Source organism: Muntiacus reevesi, chromosome 8, assembly GCF_963930625.1.
Source record: "Muntiacus reevesi chromosome 8, mMunRee1.1, whole genome shotgun sequence".
NCBI lineage: Eukaryota > Metazoa > Chordata > Mammalia > Artiodactyla > Cervidae > Muntiacus > Muntiacus reevesi.
The window spans coordinates 72,845,318-72,865,900 of record NC_089256.1 but is presented as its reverse complement, the minus strand read 5'-3'; the positions used below and the strand labels follow the sequence as shown (position 1 = coordinate 72,865,900).

Sequence of the window (20,583 nt, the reverse complement as noted above, 5' to 3'; positions counted from 1 at the left end):
AGACAATGACAAATGTCTTCGGGGGGCAAAGTCACCCTGAGGTGAGAATCCCTGCTCCCTGGTATTGTTCTCCATGAAACACCCCTGGAGAAATACGTCCCCCATTTCTTACTACTGGAAAGGAAACTAAAACATCTGAAAGAGGAAATTGGAAGCAAAACATGCCACTGCAATTTATAGAATGTCCCCAAACAGAAGGTTGTGCTGAAAGGCAGGGCGAGAAAAATGATTCAATAAAGCCCATTTTTCTGACTGAGAAAATGAGACAGGAAATACACAGTTTGCTTCCGGCATGAGATGAGTCAGAGAGAAACCAACAAGAGAAACATGGACTTAGCTTCTGACCTTTAGAAAGAAGAAAAACAATTTTATCACTAACTCTTCCCCCATTCAATCCTGGATCTTTGTGAGAACAACGAAGGAGATTTCCACTAGGAAATCTTCTCACAAGGATACTGGAACATCAGGAATTGGAAGTAACAGGTAGAAATGTGTTTGTTTTTCCATGAAAGACAAAGCAGAGGGTAGTATGAGTTAGACTCACTGATTTAAAAAAAAAAAATTGAGCCATTGTTCACTAAGCACTGTAGTGCCTTACTGTTGTTAAGTCGCTAAGTTGTATCTGACTCTTTTGCGACCCCATGGATTAGCTCATCAGGCTCCTCTCTCCATGGGATTCTCCAGGCAAAAATACTGGAGCTGGCTGCCATTTCTTCCCGTCCCAGGGATTGAACCCCAGTCTCCTGCACTGCAAGCAAATTCTTTACCACTGAGCCATCAGGCAAGACCTCATAAAGGGCCTTATATACACACTATCTCCCCAGAACCTCCCTTTAGCCCTTGAGTCAGATATTATTATCCTCATTCGACGCACGAGGAAGCGAGTGTCAGAAGTTCGGTAACTTGCCTAAGGTCAGTCAGCCATGTGATGAGGCCAAAACTTCAAAATAGGCCTGTACAATTAACAAGGCAAGGCAGTCACCCCTTAGCATCCTTTCCCTAGCCTTTGCCATCAACAGCCTACTTCTATAAGATTGCTATGCTGTCCCATTTTAAGGTGTATTCTAAGAAACTCCACAGTCCCCCACATCATGGTCATGAGCAAGAGTATGGGGCACTCCATGAAACCTGAGCCCAAACTAGAGGCTTCTCCCAGGAGTTCACTTCCATCCTAGCTATGCAGGAAGATCAGCAGAACGCAGTACGGTAGGTGCTGTCAGACCCCAGTCTCAGGCTTGCACCCATCCTAGTCCATCCCTCTGGCTGCCTTTCACAGAACACAGAGGCTGTCTCCCCCACTCTGGTCACCCAGAGCCACAGCTAGCCTGGCACAGCTGGGCTACCATCCTCCTGGCATGAGGCAGGGGCTCCTTTCTTCTACAAAAGTGATTAGATAAAGCATTGCTGTCAGACTTTTTTAAAGATTTTTTTTTTAAACATAAAAAAGAATGAAATGCCATTTGCAGAAGCGTGGATGGCCTACAGATTATCATACTTAGAAAGAGACAAATATGATATGATATCACTTACATGTGGAAACAAAAAAAAGGATACAAACGAACTTATCTACAAAACAGAGATAGACTCAGAGACAGAAAACAAACTGTGGTTACCAAAGAGGAAAAGTGGGAGTGAGGGATAAATTAGGAGTTTGGGATTAATAGATACACACTCAGTTGAGTTCAGTTCAGTCGCTCAGTTGTGGCCGACTCTTTCGACCCCATGGACTGCAGCACGCCAGGCCTCCCTGTCCATCACCAACTCCTGAAGATTACTCAAACTCATGTCCATCGAGTTGGTGATGCCATCCAACCATCTCATCCTCTGTCGTCCCCTTCTCCTCCCACCTTCAATCTTTCCTAGCATCAGGGTCTTTTTAAATGAACTCTTTGCATCAGGTGGCCAAAGTATTGGAGTTTGAGCTTCAACATCAGTCCTTCCAATGAACACCCAGGACTGATCTCCTTTAAGATGGACTGGTTGGATCTCCTTGCAGTCCAAGGGAGTCTCAAGAGTCTTCTCTAACACCACAGTTCAAAAGCATTAATATTTCGGTGCTCAGCTTTCTTCACAGTCCAACTCTCACATCTATACATGACCGGAAAAATCATAACCTTGACTAGATGGACCTTTGTTGAACAAAGTATAATGTCTCTGCTTTTTCATATGCTGTCTAGGTTGGTCATAACTTTCCTGCCAAGGAGCAAGTGTCTTTTAATTTTATGACTGCAGTGACCATCTACAGTGATTTTGGAGCCCCCCCAAATTAAGTCTGCCACTGTTTCCCCATCTATTTGCCATGATGTGATGGGACTGGATGCCATGATCTTAGTTTTCTGAATGTTGAGCTTTAAGTCAACTTTTTCACTCTCTTCGTTCACTTTCTTCATTTAGTTCTTCTTCACTTTCTGTCATAAGGGTAGTGTCATCTGCATATCTGAGGTTATTGATCTTTCTCCCGGCAATCTTGATTCCAGCTAGTGCTTCATTCAGCCCAGCGTTTCTCATGATGTACTCTGCATATAAGTTAAATAAGCAGGGTGACAATATACAGCCTTGGTGTACTCCTTTCCTGATTTGGAACCAGTCTGTTGTTCCATGTCCAGTTCTAACTGGCTTCCTGACCTGCGTGCAGATTTCTCAAGAGGCAAGTCAGGTGGTCTGGTATTCCCATCTCTTTCAGAACTTTCCACAGTTTGTTGTGATCCACACAGTCAAAGGCTTTGGCATAGTCAATAAAGCAGAAGTAGATGATTTTTTGGAACTTGCTTTTTCGATGATGCAATGGATGTTGGTGATTTGATCTCTGGCTCCTCTGCCTTTTCTAAATCCAGCTTGAACATCTGGAAGTTCACGGTTCACATACTGTTGAAGCCTGGCTTGGAGAATTTTGAGCATTACTTTACTAGCATGTGAGATGAGTGCAATTGTGCAGTAGTTTGAGCATTCTTTGGCATTGCCTTTCTTAGGGATTGAAATGAAAACTGACCTTTTCCAGTCCTGTGGCCACTGCTGAGTTTTCCAAATTTGTTGGCATATTGAGTGCAGCACTTTCACAGCATCATCTTTTAAGATCTGAAATACCTCAACTGGAATTCCATCACCTCCACTAGCTTTGTTTGTAGTGATGCTTCCTAAGGCCCACTTGACTTTGCATTCCAGGATGTCTGACTCTAGGTGAGGGATCACACCATCATGATTATCTTGGTCATGACGATCTTTTTTGTACAGTTCTGTGTATTTTTGCCACCTCTTCTTAATATCTTCTGCTTCTGTTAGGTCCATACCATTTCTGTCCTTTATTGTGCCCATCTTTCATGAAATATTCCCTTGGTATCTCTAATTTTTTTGAAGAGATCTCTATTCTTTCCCATTCTATTGTTTTCCTCTCTTTCTTTGCATTGATCACTGAGGAAGGCTTTCTTATCTCTCCTTGCTATTCTTTGGAACTCTGCATTCAAATGAGTGTATCTTTCCTTTTCTCCTTTGCTTTTTGCTTCTCTTCTTTTCAAGCTATTTGTAAGGCCTCCTCAGACAGCCATTTTGGTTTTTTGCATTTCATTTTCTTGGGGATGGTCTTGATCCCTGTCTCTTATACAATGTCATGAACCTCTGTCCATAGTTCATCAGGCACTCTATCAGATCTAGTCTCTTAAATCTATTTCTCACTGTATAATTGTAAGTGATTTGATTTAGGTCATACCTGATGGTCTAGTGGTTTTCCCCACTTTCTTCAATTTAAGTCTGAATTTGTCAATAAGGAGTTCATGATCTGAGCCACACTCAGTTCCTAGTCTTGTTTTTGCTGATTGTATAGAGCTTCTCCATCTTTGGCTGCAATGAATATAATCAATCTGATTTCAGTGTTGACCATCTGGTGATACACACTACTATATATAAGATAGATAAACAAGGATCTACTGTATAGTGCAGGAAACTATGTTCAATATCTTATAATAACCTATGATGGAAAATAATCTGAAAAAGTCTGTAACTGAAGCACTTTGCTATATACTTAAACTAATACAACATTGTATATCAACTATACTTCAGTTTTTAAAAAAGACTATATTTTTAGAGAAGTTTTAGGTTCACAGCAAACCTGAGCAGAGAGTACAAAGATTTCCCACAGACTCCCTGCCCCCACACATTACTAACATCCGCACCAGAGAGGTATACTTGTTATAACTGATGAATCTACATTGATTGATACCTCATAATCACCCAAAGTCTGCAGTTTATCTTAGGATTTATTCTTGGCATTGACTTTTTTAAAAGAACTTTTTTGGAATTGTGTTAGTATTTTTTAAAGAGATTGCATTTTAATGTATTGCATTTTAAAAGCAATTTTGTTTCCACCAAGGGAGGGCTTCAGGAGGCAAGAGCGGTTTTTCAAACATTTTCCCTCAAACAAAAATATTCTGGGAGTGCTTTCAATGAGCAGTACAAGTGTCACAGGCCTCCTTTTGCTCCCAGGATGACAAATAGCTATGAAGAGAATAAGAATAACAACAACAAGAAAGTATAATATGCTTACTCTGAGCTATGCACTCTTATACAACAAGCCATTCACTTTCACATTTTTATACATGAGGAAATTGAGGTCCAGATAAGTTACTTGTCCACGGTCACACAATTAAGAAGGGCAAAACTTTAAAAAACAGAGTGGAAATATTTCAATATGATTTTTTTTTAAATTCTGCTTTCAACAGTCTGCATATAGGCAGTTCTAAGAGTGCAGCTTTGCTTACTTCCACAGATATTTATTGAAACCCTACCATTAGCTGTTCAAAGAAGGATAGCCAGATCAGAGTTCCTGGGCTGTGATTTCAGCACTGGATAGAGGCATGCCGCATCTCAAGAAAGTCTACAATGGGAAAATATCTCTTTTCTATTTAATGCCTCCACCTCAAACTCCTCCCTTTTCCCTACACAGGAGCAGACAGGGCCAACACCTGCTTTCTGTCTGGCTTCATTCACTCGATCTATGGCTTCCCCTCCCGTGTCCATGAATTATTTCTCCAGGTCAACGTGTGTGCCTGCTAAATCGCTTCAGTTGTGTCCAACTCTTGGCAGCCCTATGGACTGCAGCCTGCCAGGCTCCTCTGTCCATGGGATTCTCCAGGGAAGAACACTGGAGTGGGTGACCATGCCCTCCTTCAGGGGATCTTCCTGATCCAGGGATCGAACCCATGTCTCTTATGTCTCTTGCATTGGCAGGTGGGTTCTTTACCACTAGTACCACCTAGGAAGCCCCAAGTGAAGCATGCCATCTAAAGGTCAGACCCCGGGGGCACAGAGGGTCCTTGCCTGGCCCATCTTCTCTGTGGCATTTGACATTCTTACCAACTTTCTCTTCCTTGGAACTCCCTTTTCTTGCAATTCTAGTGACGCCCCTAAAACCATGATTTCCTGTTCCACTCCTCTGATGTTCCTTCTTGATCTCATTATAGGTAATTTCAAAACTTGGAACTTTAAAGATGCTTTGTGCATAACTAACTCACACTGGTTTTTTTCAGTTAAAAAAAATGGGGGGTTGCCACACCATGCCGTGTATTATTAACTACTTAGTTCCCTGATCAGATCCCCTGCACTGGAAACGCAGAATCTTCACCACTTGACCATCAGGGAAGTCCCTCACAGTGGTTTGGATGAACTAAACGCTCAGCATCGTGCCAAGGGGTGGGGGTGGCCAGACTTCACACGGAAGGTCCACGCAGACCCTGAGTTTGCTCACCGACTGCATGAGAAGCCAGGCTCCAGCTCCAGCCCTGCAATGAGCTTGGCTGTGTCTCTCCCAGGCACTCACCGTCAACATTCAAAGCAGGAGCAGCTCACTGTTTGCTACGAGCTATGTTTAGGGAAAACAAAGCCTGCTGGTGTGGCAAGACTGCAGGTTTGGACAGAGGGCCGGGCTTAAAGGCCTAGGACTGTGAATAGCACCTACTCTGTTGGGTGTTGATTTTAAATGTGCGTTTTCTAACAATAGGGCCCCAGCTTCTGCTGGCCCTAAAGGGTTTACAGATTTTCCCTCCTGGTAACAGATTGTGCAGCTACGTCCCAGAAGACATAAAACTCCTTTCAGTCATCCCAGATTTAGGTCCATAGATTTCCAGTTATGGAAGAGAGCCATTCTGGGTAACACAGCAGATGTAAATTGTGTGCCTGAATTGATTTCACATTAACTTCTCATAGGCTATTTCCCAGCTCCTTAAATACCACTTTTTAAAGCTTTTATGGTATTGTGTTTTAAAAGCTGATTTGTTTCCACCTAAGAGTAGGCTCCAGTAGGCTAGAGCTATTTTTCAAACCCTTCCCCCTGTGGGGAAGCATTTTCACCAGTGAAGAATTCTCAATAATGAGCTGTCTGTTTGCACAACTCCTGCGCACGTGTTTTCGTGCTGCTTCTGTATTCTTTCCTTTGCAAGACACATCATGGGGCCCAAGCTTCGGCTTTCATGCTCCCTTGAAAGACCAGCCCTGGTGCCCTTGGAGTTAAGCAAGAGCTGCGGGACTTCAGGGCTCATATAATGGCCCTAAGTGCTCTTGCTGCATAGCAGTGCCCATGCGCCTTGCACTCCGGGCTCTTGGCTCTCCTACTCGAACCAAATGCTTCCAGACACCATCAGTTCAGTTCAGTCACTCAGTCATGTCCAACTCTCTGCGACCCCATGGACTGCAGCATGCCAGGCTTCCCTGTCCATCACCAACTCCCAGACACCATCAGATGAGGAGCAAAAAAGGTAATTTAAAAACCCTTCTTTTTCTTCTAAAAGAGAGAAGAGGAGACAAGGAGTTGGACTCAGACTGAAGTCTTGAACGTGAGACAGATTCTCACTTTACAGCTTTTGAAGCGTTAATTTTCTTATGCATAAAGCTACATTTGTTGTTTAGTCACTAAGTCATGTCTGACTTAGAGACCCCATGGACTGTAGCCCGCCAGGCTCCTCTGTCCATGGGATTTCTCAGGCAAGAATACTAGAGTGGGTGGTCATTCCCTTCACCAGGGGATCTTCCTGATTCAGGGATCGAACTTGAACCTCTTGCATTGCAGGCAGAATCCTTATCACCAAGCCTCCCAGCAAGCCCATAAAGCTACATGGCCCACAGCAAAGTAAGAACACATTAGCTGTTCCTTCTACCAACACATGGGGCCAGCAGATAGGGCCCTTCTGTGGCATTTCTTCCTTGATGTGGCTATGTTTGCTAGGCCTATGATTATTTTTGAGACATTTTACAAATGGTTTGGTGAACTGACCCTCACCCCCAATTAAATGAAACTCTAAAAGCACTTGAAAGTATTGAAAATGCAACAGAAGAGAAGTATACAATTATGTTGAAACTAAAATCTCCATGAAGATGGAGAGGAATGGAAGATGAATGTGGTTTAATCAGAGGGCTAATTCCCCAGGACAAAGAGGGGACCATGCAACATGGAAAGTGCAATTGACAATTTGTGAGATATTAGGAGGCTGACACTGAACTTGGATGTCTGTTATCCTAAGATTAGTTCAGGAGAAGACTCTGGACTGAAGGACAGTGGACCAAAAACTCCCTTTAGGGATGTAACCTCATAGGAAAAGGTAATTTTGTAGAAAACAGCTGCACTTACAGTGGCTTGCTCATTTTTAGATTCTAGCACCACCTAGAGGGGAGAATGAAATAATTTCTATCCACTGCTAAGTCCAAGGAATCTTTATCAACCATTTTTCAGTTTTCAAAATGTTTTAATATCTCATTTGATGTTCAGGTAACTATATTTGAGTTAGAAATTTCTATCTTCACTGTATGCATAAAGAAATTCATCTCTCAGGAGCTTAGGGTACAAAGAGTTTGACCAATTTTTATGTAACTGAAAATGTTCCCCATAAATTGATTATTTTGTAAACAACCTTATTCAGGTATAATTTACATACTGTAAAATTAACTGGTTTAAATATATGATTCACTTATATTCAGTGAATTTACTAAGTTGTGCAGCCATCACCATAACTCAATTTCAGGATATTTTTATCACTGTGTGATCCTGTCTACCTCTTTCACACTTAACTCTCCTCCCCGCAACCCCTCGGCCTCAAACACTCATGAGTCTGCTTTCTGTCTACATAGATTCGCCTTTTCTGGGCGTTCTATGTGAATGGAATCATACAACATGTGCTCTTTTGTGGCCGACGTCTTTCAGTTAGTATAATGCTTTTGAGGTTTATCCAGAGTGTAGCATTTACCGGTATTTAATTTCTTCTTATTGCTGGGTAGTGTCCCATTGTATTGATATTTCACATTTTATTTTTCTGTTCACCAGCTGATGAACATTAGGATTGTTTCCAATTTTTTGCTACTATGAATAAGGCTACTATGAATACTCATGTATTCATTTTTTTAAGCAAGAAACTTTTATTACTAAACAGGGAAGTATATAAAATGTGTAGAAGAAGAATTATATACATATTGTGTATTGGGGAAAAATTAAGTTAAACAATCTGGAGTTGCCTAAGGGGAAGGTATCTGGGTTGTGGGTTCAGTATGTCTGCCCAAGAACCAAGGCGGTTCTTGGAAGCATATTCTTGCAGAAACATAGAAGAAATATGGGGGAATAATTCAAGATTTGCTTCGATGGATTAGAAGGATTCAAAGATAATTCTTAAAGAATTTCTTCTTGGGACTTCCCTGGGAGTCCAGTGGTTAAGAATCCGCCTTGCGAAGCTGGGGGTGCAGGTTTGATCCTTGTTCCGGGAACTAAGATCCCATATGCCAAGGAGCAACTAAGCCCACACAACTGCTGAACCCGTGTTCCACAACTAGAGTCCATGCACCACAATGACGCAAGGAAGACCCTACATGCTGCAACCAAGACCCAGTGTAGCCAAATAAATATTTTTATACAGAGTGAGGTGAGCCAGAAAGATAAAGAACATTACAGTATACTAACACATATATACGGAATTTAGAAAGATGGTAACGATGGCCCTATATGCAGGGCAGAAGAAGAGACGCAGAAGTACAGAACAGACTTTTGAACTCTGTGGGAGAAGGGGAGGGTGGGATGTTTCGAAAGAACAGCATGTATATTATCTGTGGTGAAACAGACCACCAGCCCAGGTGGGAGGCATGAGTCAAGTGCTTGGGCCTGTTGGGCTGGGAAGATCCAGAGGAATCGGGTGGAGAGGGAGGTGGGATGGGGGACCGGGATGGGGAATACGTGTAACTCTATGGCTGATTCATATCAATGTATGACAAAACCCACTGAAAAATAAAAAATAAAAATAAAAAATAAAAAAATAAAAAAGAATTTCTTCTTGTTGGGTCAATACCATATGTAGCAGATGCAGACTTGGTAGCACATCTGAAGTTGGGGTTCCCATTATAATCCTTTCTCATGTGAAGATAGTAGTCAAGGAGACCTTTTAAAAGCCAAACTATGGGGTGAGATGAATCTGAGTTCAAATCCAGGCTCTGTCAACATATGTGAGGATTTGGCTGGTCAGTCTTCTCATCCATATCTTGAGAGGCAATGGGACCCACCTTCTTGGGTTATTGGAAAGACTGACCAATACGGCGTGGAGTTCTGATGTTATTTTTGTAGGCTTGGATTGTACCCTATGCACCCAGAAACAGTGACATTGACCCCTGTTTATTTTTGAGACCCTCTTTCATTTTTTCATTGGATGTTTCTGGCCAGAGATCCTGGCAAATAGAGGTATAAATTTCCTTTCGAGGTGATATAGTTTGTGGAAATGGAACCTTATAAAAAAAAATATACTGCTTATCACCCAGAATGCCATGGGCTGGTAGGAAGATTTACTGCAAATCTAAAGGGAGCAGTTAGGACTTCAGGGGATAAACACCGGAACAATTAGCATGATAAGTTAGCAACTCATTTTGCATATAAAAACGTTGCCTGGGACTCTATAGACTTTTCCCTATTTATGGAAGACAGTCAGAGGTCCTTGGGTTTAATCAAAATTTAATACCCTGTGAGGGGAAATATGAAGAATACAAATTCTCAGTAATAGGCAATATATCAAAAGCAGTAATTGCCAGCTTTAAATAGACCTTCCTGTTGTTCCTCTCCTTGTCAGCCTGTGCACCTGATTTGTAGTCAGGAAAACATGGCCAGAACCATGTTAAGTCTCTGGAAAAACAAAGGAAAGAAATATGTATCCTGTTGCAGGAAAAATACATCCAACACTCAGCAGAACCATATTCTTTAAAATGACAGAACAACATATTCAAAAGGATATAAATCAGGGAAATTTCCCCCAAGAAAAGTTGAAGGCTTTTATTTTATTCAGGGCCAACCAGATGAGTCTTCCATGAGTAGTACCCACCTTCACATTCACCCAGGTGATACATTTAAGAGGTGGAAGTGACTTGTGAGTTCCAGAAAGCTTACTGTGGAGGAAAGCCATCACCTGAGGAGGAAAGTCAATGGATGGTTCATCACCATCACTGGAAGAATGAGCTTTGTCAGTCAAAGAAAGAAATGCAGATATGTTCAGAGCGCTGTTGGTGCACTGAGGGGAAAACCAGATCAAGTTGACTTGGTTAGAGATACAGTAAAGATAGGAACCAGCATCCTATTAGATGTTCTGATACATTGACTAATTGGCTCAGACTTGTGAAGCCTTGCCTTGTGACTCTGCAGGTCCTCCCACCAGAAGCATGGGTGTTGTGTTTGAACATGTAGCTTGCTGTGGCCAATGGAATGTGGGCAGAGTGACTGGGTGCCAGTTCCAGCTTAATCCTTAGCAGTCATTTGTGTTTCAGTTGTGCCTTCCTCGTGTGCTTCTGCCTTCTCACTGTCATGAGAGGAAAATGGCTAGCTCACTGGAGGAGGAGGAGGAGGGCAGATCCATGAAGCCGATGTGGACATATGCTCAACCTAGATCAGCCCACACCCAGCCAACTCACAGATGCACAAGCCAGAGTAAGTGATGGCTGTTTAAAGCTCCTGGATTTTGAAGCCATCAAGCGGCATTATTGTGACGATGGGCTACTGATGCAGATGACTATTTTACAGGGTTAATTTAAAGGGAGGCTGAGAGAACCTTCATCTACAGACCATCAGATTTTCATCTTTGAAACAACTCTTGTAAGGATAACAAAAAGTTAAATTTTCTGCAGAAACCTGAGCATGTCCTATATCTAAAATTGATGGTGCATTTGAGAGTGAACAAAACAACTTCTGTGTAGATTTATATAGGATGAGGATTGGGGAAGAAGTGCACTCAGATTTTTATTTAGATAATTAATTTTACTTAATGTAGTCTACTCTGAAGAAGTTTCTCATATTTTTATACCCTCCCTCCTCAGATCCTTGTCAGTTTTCTGTTTTTCCACTTGAAGTCATCTCTTTACGAATCTAATTGGGTTTTGTGCAGCATAAATTCTTATTTATCAGCCTTATAGAATAACCCTGGGTACCCCCTAAGAGCTGTCAGAGCCTTTGGTTTAATGTGAGATGGGAGACGGTGTCGGAGCCAAATGGGCAGTCCAGGGAACCCCCAGTTTAGCTGACTGGACACTGGAATTGAGACAAGGCTTGGGGCCAGGTCTAGGTTGGAACTTTAAGCCTCCTAACTGCCTGAGGCCAGCATTATGCTTTCTGATAGATCTTAATTCCATCTTAGATAAACGCTGGGTTTAGGGCTCAGAGTCCAGGCTGGAGTTCTAGCAGCCAGGGATGGGTATGAGATTGGGGTTGGCTGTTGGACAGCACAGGAACTAGCGAGGACCAATCCTACACACCACTGGGAAAGGACTGGGAAGTAAGACACTAAAACCATTAACAAGCAACACAGTCAGGGGACTTCCTTGGTGGTCCAGTGGCTAAGATGCCTCACTCCCAGTGCAAGGGGCCCAGGTTCGATTCTTGGTCAGGGAACTAGACCCCACATGCTGCAAGTAAGAGCTTGCATGCCTCAACCAAGACCAGGCACAGCCAAATAAATAAAAATATTCTTAAAAAGAGGCAATATAGTCAGGACCCGGCAGGAATGGAAAGCAGGGAGGACCAGGGCCTGGAGAGATACTCTGGGTCCCTCTGCATGGCTGGAATGGTTTTGGTAAGTCCTACTGGCTTTGCTCAGCTAGGGCTTCAAGCTAGTTTGAAGCCAGGCTTAGTAAGAATCAGAAGAGGGAAGATGCCTGGTCTCAGCCTGCCAATCACGGTAGCAGCCAGAGCCTGGTGCTGGTTCATACTGGCCTGCTTACCCGAATTCTTATTCTACTTGAACAAGATGAGTTATGAAGAAAGAAGAGACGAAAAGAATTACCCAGTATGTTGCAGTTTGTTTGGCTGCTTTCAACTTGCTAGAAAAATGTCTTTTTTCCACTCCCGACTAGGAATTTTTATATTTCAAAATGCCTGAACTCTTTGCATATAACTCTGTCTCCTTCCCATCTCTGCATACCCCCACCACTTTATGTACCTGGGGGTGCGGGTTGGTGGGAATAACAGCTTTCTGGCTCAATAAAGGGAATTAAGCTCATGGAGTTGAAGATAGAAGTTAAAAGGGAGGTGGGCCACGGTCCTCAGTGAAAGAGCTATATATCTTCCCTTGAGAGGAAAGATATGAGTGACCCATCTACATGTGATAGTGACCTACCATGTGTTAGGGTGTCTAACCAGCCTGGCTTGCTTTGGACTGAGGGATCGCCTGGGACCCAGGTCTTCCAATACTAATATGAGGCAGTCATTGGATTTATGCACTAGAAGGTGGAAGAACTTTTAAAGGGTCAGCCTATGGATACAAAGGGACTGAATACCTAATAATGAGGCTGTATAGTTGCTATATTGCTGAGTAACAAAGTATTAGTTTTCTATTGCTAGATAACAAATTATTTCAAATTTAGTGACTTAAAACAACACACATTTATTATCTCACAATTTCTGTGTGTTAGTAGTCTCACTATAGCACAGCTGGTCCTCTGCTCAGGGTATACAAGGCTGTAATCAAGGTGTCATCTGGGCTGTATTTTTATTTTTAAAAAGTGTTTATTGACTTGCTACAATATTGCTTTTGCTTCTTTTCTTTTTTTAATGTTTTGTTTTTCTGGGCTCAAGACATGCAGGATCTTAGCTCCTCAACCAGGGATCAAAACCAAATCCCCCCAGCATTGAAAGGCAAAGTCATAGCCACTGGACTGTCAAGGATGTCCCAGCGCTATATTTTCATATGGAGGTTTGAATTGGGAAAAATCTGCTTCAGAATTCATTCAGGTTGTTGGCAGAATTCATTGCCTTGCATCTACAGGACTCATGATGACTTGCTTCTTTAAAGTGAACAAAGAAGAGTCTCCAGCCTCAAGGAGGGCCCAGTCCCTCTCTTAAGGCTTTCACTGGATTAAGTCAGTGTTACCCAGGATCAGTTCAGTTCAGTTCAGTCATTCAGTCATGTCTGACTCTTTGCCAGCACGCCAGGCTTCCCTGTCCATCATCAACTCCCGGAGTTTACTCACACTCATGTCCATTGAGTCAGTGATGCCATCCAACCATCTCATCCTCTGCTGTCCCCTTTTCCTCGCACCTTCAATCTTTCCCAGCATCAGGGTCTTTTCAAATGAGTCAGTTCTTTGCATCAGGTGGCCAAAGCATTGGAGTTTCAGCTTCAGCATCAGTCCTTCCAATGAACACTCAGGACTGATTTCCTTTAGGATGGACTTTCTTTTAGGTTGGATCTCCTTGCTATCCAAGGGACACTCAAAAGTCTTCTCCAACAACACAGTTCAAAAGCATCAATTTTAGCACTTAGCTTTCTTTACAGTTCAAATCTCACATCCATACATGACTACTGGAAAAAACATAGCTTTGACTAGATGGACTTTGTTGGTAAAGTAATGTCTCTGCTTTTTAATATGCTATCTAGGTTGGCCATAACTTTTCTTCCAAGGAGCAAGCATCTTTTAATTTCATGGCTGCAGTCACCATCTGCAGTGATTTTTGAGCCCCCCAAAATAAAGTCTGTCACTGTTTCCACTGTTTCCCCATCTATTTGCCATGAAATGATGGGACCGGATGCCATGATCTTAGTTTTCTGAATGTTGAGCTTTAAGCCAACTTTTTCAGTCTCCTTTTCACTTTCATCAAGAGGTTCTTTAGTTCTTCTTTGCTTTCTGCCATAAGAGTGGTGTTATCTGAATAGCTGATGCTATTGATATTTCTCCTGGCAATCTTGATTCCAGCTTGTGCTTCATCCAGTCTAGCATTTTTCATGATGTACTCTGCATATAAGTTAAATAAGCAGGGTGACAATATACAGCCTTGACGCACTCCTTTTCCTATTTGGAACCAGTCTGTTGTTTCATGTCCAGTTCTAACTGTTGCTTCCTGACCTGCATACAGGTTTCTCAAAAGGCAGGTCAGGAGGTCTGTTATTCCCATCTGTTTCAGAATTTTCCACAGTTTATTGTGATCCACACAGCAAAAGACTTTGGCATAGTCAATAAAGCAGAAGTAGATGTTTCTGGAACTCTCTTGCTTTTTCGATGATCCAGCGGATGTTGGCAATTTGATCTCTGGCTCATCTGCCTTTTCTAAATCCAGCTTGAACATCTGGAAGTTCATGGTTCAGGTATTGTCAAAGCCTGGCTTGGAGAATTTTGAGCATTACTTTACTAGCGTGTGAGATGAGTGCAATTGTGTGGTAGTTTGAGCATTCTTTGTCGTTGCCTTTCTTAGGGATTGAAATGAAAACTGACATTTTCCAGTCCTGTGGCCACTGCTGAGCATTCCAAATTTGCTGGCATATTGAGTGCAGCACTTTCACAGTATCATCTTTTAAGATCTGAAATAGCTCAACTGGAATTTCATCACTTCCGCTAGCTTTGTAGTGATGCTTCCTAAGGCCCACTTGACTTCACATTCCACGATGTCTGGCTCTAGGTGAGGGATCACACCATCATGATTATCTGGGTCATGAAGATCTTTTTTTGTATAGTTCTTCTGTGTATTCTTGCCACCTCTTCTTAATATCTTCTGCTTCTGTTAGGTCCATACCATTTCTGTCCTTTATTGTGCCCATCTTTCATGAAATGTTCCCTTGGTATCTCTAAATTTCTTGAAGAGATCTCTATTCTTTCCCATTCTATTGTTTTCCTCTATTTCTTTGCACTGATCACTGAGGAAGGCTTTCTTATCTCTCCTTGCTATTCTTTGGAACTCTGCATTCAAATGGGTATATCTTTCCTTTTCTCCTTTGCTTTTCACTTCTCTTTTTTTCAAGCTATTTATAAGGCCTCCTCAGACAGCCATTTTGGTTTTTTGCATTTCATTTTCTTGGGGATGGTCTTGATCCCTGTCTCCTGTACAATGTCACGAACCTCCATCCATGGTTCTTCAGGCACTCTATCAGATCTAATTTCTTTAATCTATTTGTCACTTCCACTGTATAATCATAAGGAATTTGATTCAGGTTGTACCTGAATGGTCTAGTGGTTTTCCCTACTTTCTTCAATTTAAGTCTGAAATTGTCAATAAAGAGTTCATGATCTGAGCCATAGTCAGCTCCCAGTCTTGTTTTTGCTGACTGAATAAAGCTTCTCCATCTTTGGCTGCAAAGAATATAATCAGTCTGATTTCACTATTGACAATCTGGTGATGTCCATGTGCAGAGTCTTCTTTTGTGTTGTTGGAAGAGGGTGTTTGCTATGACCAGTGTGTTTTCTTGGAAAAACTTTATTAGACTTTGCGTTGCTTCATTCTGTACTTCAAGGCCAGATTTGCCTGTTACTCCAGGTATTTCTGGACATCCTACACTTACGTCCCAGTCCCCTATAATGAAAAGGACATCTTTTTTGGGTGTTAGTTCTAGAAGATCTTGTAGGTCTTCATAGAACCGTTCAGCTTCTTCAGCATTACTGGTCAGGGCACAGACTTGGATTACTGTGATATTGAATGGTTTGCCTTGGAAACGAACAGAGATCATTCTGTTGTTTTTGAGATTGCATCCAAGTACTGCATTTCGGACTCCTTTGTTGACTATGATGGCTACTCCATTTCTTCTAAGGGATTCTTGCCCACAGTAGCAGATATAATGGTCATCTGAGTTAAATTCACCCATTCCAGTCCATTTTATTTCACTGATTCCTAAAATGTCGACGTTCACTCTTGCCATCTCCTGTTTGACCACTTTCAATTTGCCTTGATTCATGGACCTAACATTCCAGGTTCCTATGCAATATTGCTCTTTACAGCATCGGACTTTGCTTCTATCACCAGTCACATCTGCAACTGGGTGTTGTTTTTGCTTTGGCTCTGTCTCTTCATTCTTCCTGGAGATATTTCTCCACTGATCTCAAGTAGCACATTGGGCACCTACTGACCTGGGGAGTTCATCTTTCAGTATCCTAACTTTTTGCCTTTTCATACTGTTTATGGGGTTCTCAAGGCAAGAATACTGAAGTGGTTTGCCATTCCCTTCTCCAGTGGACCACATTCTGTCCGATCTCTCCACCATGACCTGTCTGTCTTGGGTGGCCCCACACGGCATGGCTCATAGTTTCATTGAGTCAGACAAGGCTGTGGTCCATGTGGTCCATGTGGTCACCTTTGCCACATTCTATTCACTAGAAGCAAGTCCCAGGTTCACTCCACACACAAGGGGAGGGGACTAAAGCTTAGATCAGAACTTTAACATAAAGAGTTATTTCTTATTAAATATCAGGATGAAGAAATAATTTCTCCAACATGAAACAGTTTTAGTAAGAGCTCGAGGGTGTAACTATATCACCACATCACATCTGTATCACATAGTCTTCATGGGCATGAAAAGTTTCTGCCTATGGGAGAGTACAGGTGACTTTGCTGAGAGTGATAGACATGGTTCAGGGTTTACTGTTGATTTGAAGTAATCAAATTTGAAGTTTACTGCTGGTTTGAAGGCTGATACTCAAATATTTTTTTAAGTTCAGATTAATGGCAATTATTTTCAAAATGTTTACTTTCCTCTTCAAAGCAACATGATATGTCAGAGTGAAATCTAAAGTAGAACAACATCTAGGGATAAAATAGATTATGCTAATTAACTGTTATAACCTCCTATGAGCTAAATATTTGCTTTTATATAGACCTAATTAACTTTCTCTTCCAGTCTCTAAATACTCAGATGCCCTTCACAGCTCATATGCTTCATTCTATGTCTGGTCACTTTTAAAGCAGGATTGCCAAGTAAAACACAGTATGATCAATTAAATTTGAATTTCAGATAAACAAAGGTATAATTTTTTAGTGTAAGTATATCTATATCCATACCTGAGAACAAGGATGCATGAGAAATATTTATTTCAAAAAAGTATTCATTATAAAATTTAACAAAAGAGGTACCTAACAGAAGCACTGAAAACTATAAAACACTGCTGAAAGAAATCAAAGGTCATCTAAATAAATGGGATTTAGAAATCCCTTGTTCATGGATCAGAAGACATAATATTGTTAACATGGCAATACTCTCAAATTGATCAATTCAATCTATATCATAATACCAGCTGGTTCGTCACAAGAAATTGACAAACTGATACTAAAATCTGTATGGAAAAAAAATAAAAAAAATAGAATCTGTATGGGAACACCAATTACCCTGAATAGCCAATACAGTCTTGGAAAAGCACAACAAATCGGAGGACATACATTTTGTAATTCAAAATCTACTGCAAAGCAAGAGTAATCAAGACTGTGATATTGGCATTAAGTATAGACATGTATGTTTACAAAATAAAACTGAAAGTCTATAAATAAACACATGTATTTATGGCAATTAATTTTCAGCATGGATGTGAACACTGGTCAAATGGGAAAGAATAGTGTTTTCAATAAATGCCACTGAACCAACAGGATAGTCACATATAAAAGAATGAAGTTGAACTCTTAGTTCACACTATATAAAAAAAATTAACCCTGTATTGATCAAAGACCTAAATATAAAAGTCAAAATCATAAAACTCTTAGAAAAAAAATCAGGGTTAGTTTTTGTGACCTTGGATTTAGCAACAGATTCTCAGATACATCACCAAAAGCACAAGCAACAAAAACAAAAAGATAAATTGGACTTCATCAAAATTAAAAGTTCTGTGCTACAAAGGACACTAGGAACAAAGTGAAAAGACCAACCACATAATAAGAGAAAATATTTGAAAATTGTATATCTAACAAGGAACTACTGTATAGAATATGTAATGAGTTCTTAAACTCAATATAAAAAAGACAAACCAATTAAAAAAAAAGGGGCAAAGGATCTGAGTAGACATTTCTCCAAAGAAGATAGGCAAATGGCCAAGGAGCATGTGAAAATATTCTTTCCATCATTAGCCATGAGGACAAGGCAAATGAAAACCCCAAGGAGATGCTACTCCACACCAACTAGGATGACTATAATAAAAATATCAGATAGAAACAAGTGTTGGTGAGGATAGTGAACCATCATACATGGTGATAGAAATGAAAAATAGTCTGGCAGTTCCCCCCACAGTAAAAGAGTTACCTTATGATCCAGCAATTTCACTTCTAGATATGGATCTAAGAGAAATAAAAACATATGTCCATACCAAAACTTGTGGGCAAGTGTTTATAGCAGCCTTATTCATAAAAACAACAGATGTCAACAACCCAAATGTATGTCAATCAATGAATGGCTGAACAAAATTTGTTATTTCAACCTAAGGGAATACGGGTGGTGATGGTTTAGTCACTAAGTTATGTCCAACTCTTGTGACACCATGGACTGTATCCCACCAGGCTCCTCTTTCCATGGGATTTTCCAGGCAAGAATACTGGTATGGTTGCCATTTCCTTCTCCAGGGGATCTTCCCTGACCCAGGGATCAAACCCACGTCTCCTGAATTGCAGGCAGAGTCTTTACCATTTGAGTCACCAGAGAAGCCCCGTTTAGACCTTACCCATGTCATTTCATCTCTCGGTTCTCTGCTCCAGGAAGTACAAACAAAAACAGCTGCTCTGATCTGATGAGCACCGATTCTGAGATCATACCTGGAAATATCTGAAGTTCTTTGGAGAAGGGAGGACCGTTTGGTGGTCTAACACGGCCCTTCTGGCTTACCTGGTTGATATCTGTTATGTGTCTCTGGTGTGCTCTGATGAAGGGAGGCCCTGAAGTGGTGAATGAAACAGCAGCACAGTCAATGGAGAAGATACCCACATATTCACCCCATATCATCTCAGGACCGAACTTTTTCCTGGCCCAGACTCCTTGCTATCGAGTAGAAGCATTTACCATAGAAAATTCAGGGTAGTTGGGTCTAATGCATCCTGTCTGGAACTGCCAGGCCCAAAGCAGTAACCCTGAATCTATTTCTGGCCCTAGGTACGTGGTTTATACTATATATGGCCTTTTACAATTTTTAGGCACTTTCATTGATTGACTTATGTATTCTTTACTACAAGTCTTACCTTCAACAGTGAAATCAGAAGTTATGCTTATGATGGATGTTCACTTAGTTATTATTTATCTTTGATTCCTCCAAATTTCCATTCCTAACTATAAACCTCCAGAGAGATCAAGCAAGGCACACACACAAAAGTCTATTAGTCTTGCTTGAAGTATACCGGTTTTGGTGACATCGGGGAAGGGGATAAATTGGTGGTCCCTTGACTTGCGTCTCTTAGGTCAGACACAGGGATTCTGAGCACCTGCTCAGGATTTTTGCAAGTGCAGGAAAGTAACGTACATCTTCTAGGCAGCAGAGTTATCACAAATAATCTCCACCAGAGGCAGGTTTCCCATAGGAGGCTGTTAATGGTCCATCATATGCTTATCTTAGCATAGGAATGAAGGGCGAAGAATTAAATTGAAGTAGTTTGCTTCTGGGCTCGGGTATAGTTCAATAATTTATTTCACTGGTCTATGTGATGGGAGAAACTCCCAAGGCCTTTGCTTTCCCCTCAGGCTCTCAACACTTATCTGTATCTCACTTTGGATGGTAATGGGTATATTTGTTCTGAACAGCATTTTTGCTTCAATAAATAAAAAATGGCACTGATAAGTTTCCCTTTTTCTTTTTATTTTTCTTAATGAAACATGAACATTTGGTTCCCCATTGTATTGCTATTATCCATGATCCTTAATCTTTTATTTGATATGCATCCATGTCTTCATGTATGAAAAACTCAAGGGTTGCAGACTAGCAGAAGCAGAAAGAATACTTAACATGTAAGTGTTTCATGCAGTATAACGTCAGAGTTGTTACTAATGACCATTTTCTATTTGCAATAAAACATTCCTTTCAAAGACGACAGCATTTGTTGTAGCTTTCTCTGACCTATGAGAGCATCAAAGAGAATGCTTCTGCCATCTATACCTCTTTGACTTCTAAAAAGGGCCAAGTATATTACTAATATACATGTTATTTTGCAAACACATTTTAAAAAATGAAATCAGGCAAAACAGGGCTCACTGCTGACAACAATAGAAAGAGGAGTCGAGGTTGGCTTAAGTTAACAACAAAAACAACAACAACAATACCATGGCTTGTTTGAAATTCAGGATCCTGAACACAAGGGGCTCCTTTTTCAATGTAAATCTAGTGCCATTTTCCTTTTTATGAGTGGCATCTGACAACCACTTGACAATT

General features: G+C 41.1%; 1 protein-coding gene across 2 annotated transcripts in view; it reads right to left on the bottom strand.

Annotated features, from left to right (window-relative positions):
* PLD1 (phospholipase D1) overlaps positions 1 to 20,583 on the bottom strand; it is a 267,970-nt gene that overhangs the window by 22,381 nt on the left and 225,006 nt on the right. Inside the window, exon 27 of one of the 2 annotated variants that reach the window (XM_065943636.1) lies at positions 19,053 to 19,102. The exons of the other annotated variant lie outside the window; for it this stretch is intronic. Within the exon in view, the coding sequence (XP_065799708.1) occupies positions 19,067 to 19,102 (36 nt within the window). The 3' untranslated portion in view covers positions 19,053 to 19,066. The remainder of the gene's footprint in view (positions 1 to 19,052; positions 19,103 to 20,583) is intronic. 2 annotated transcript variants of the gene reach the window in all.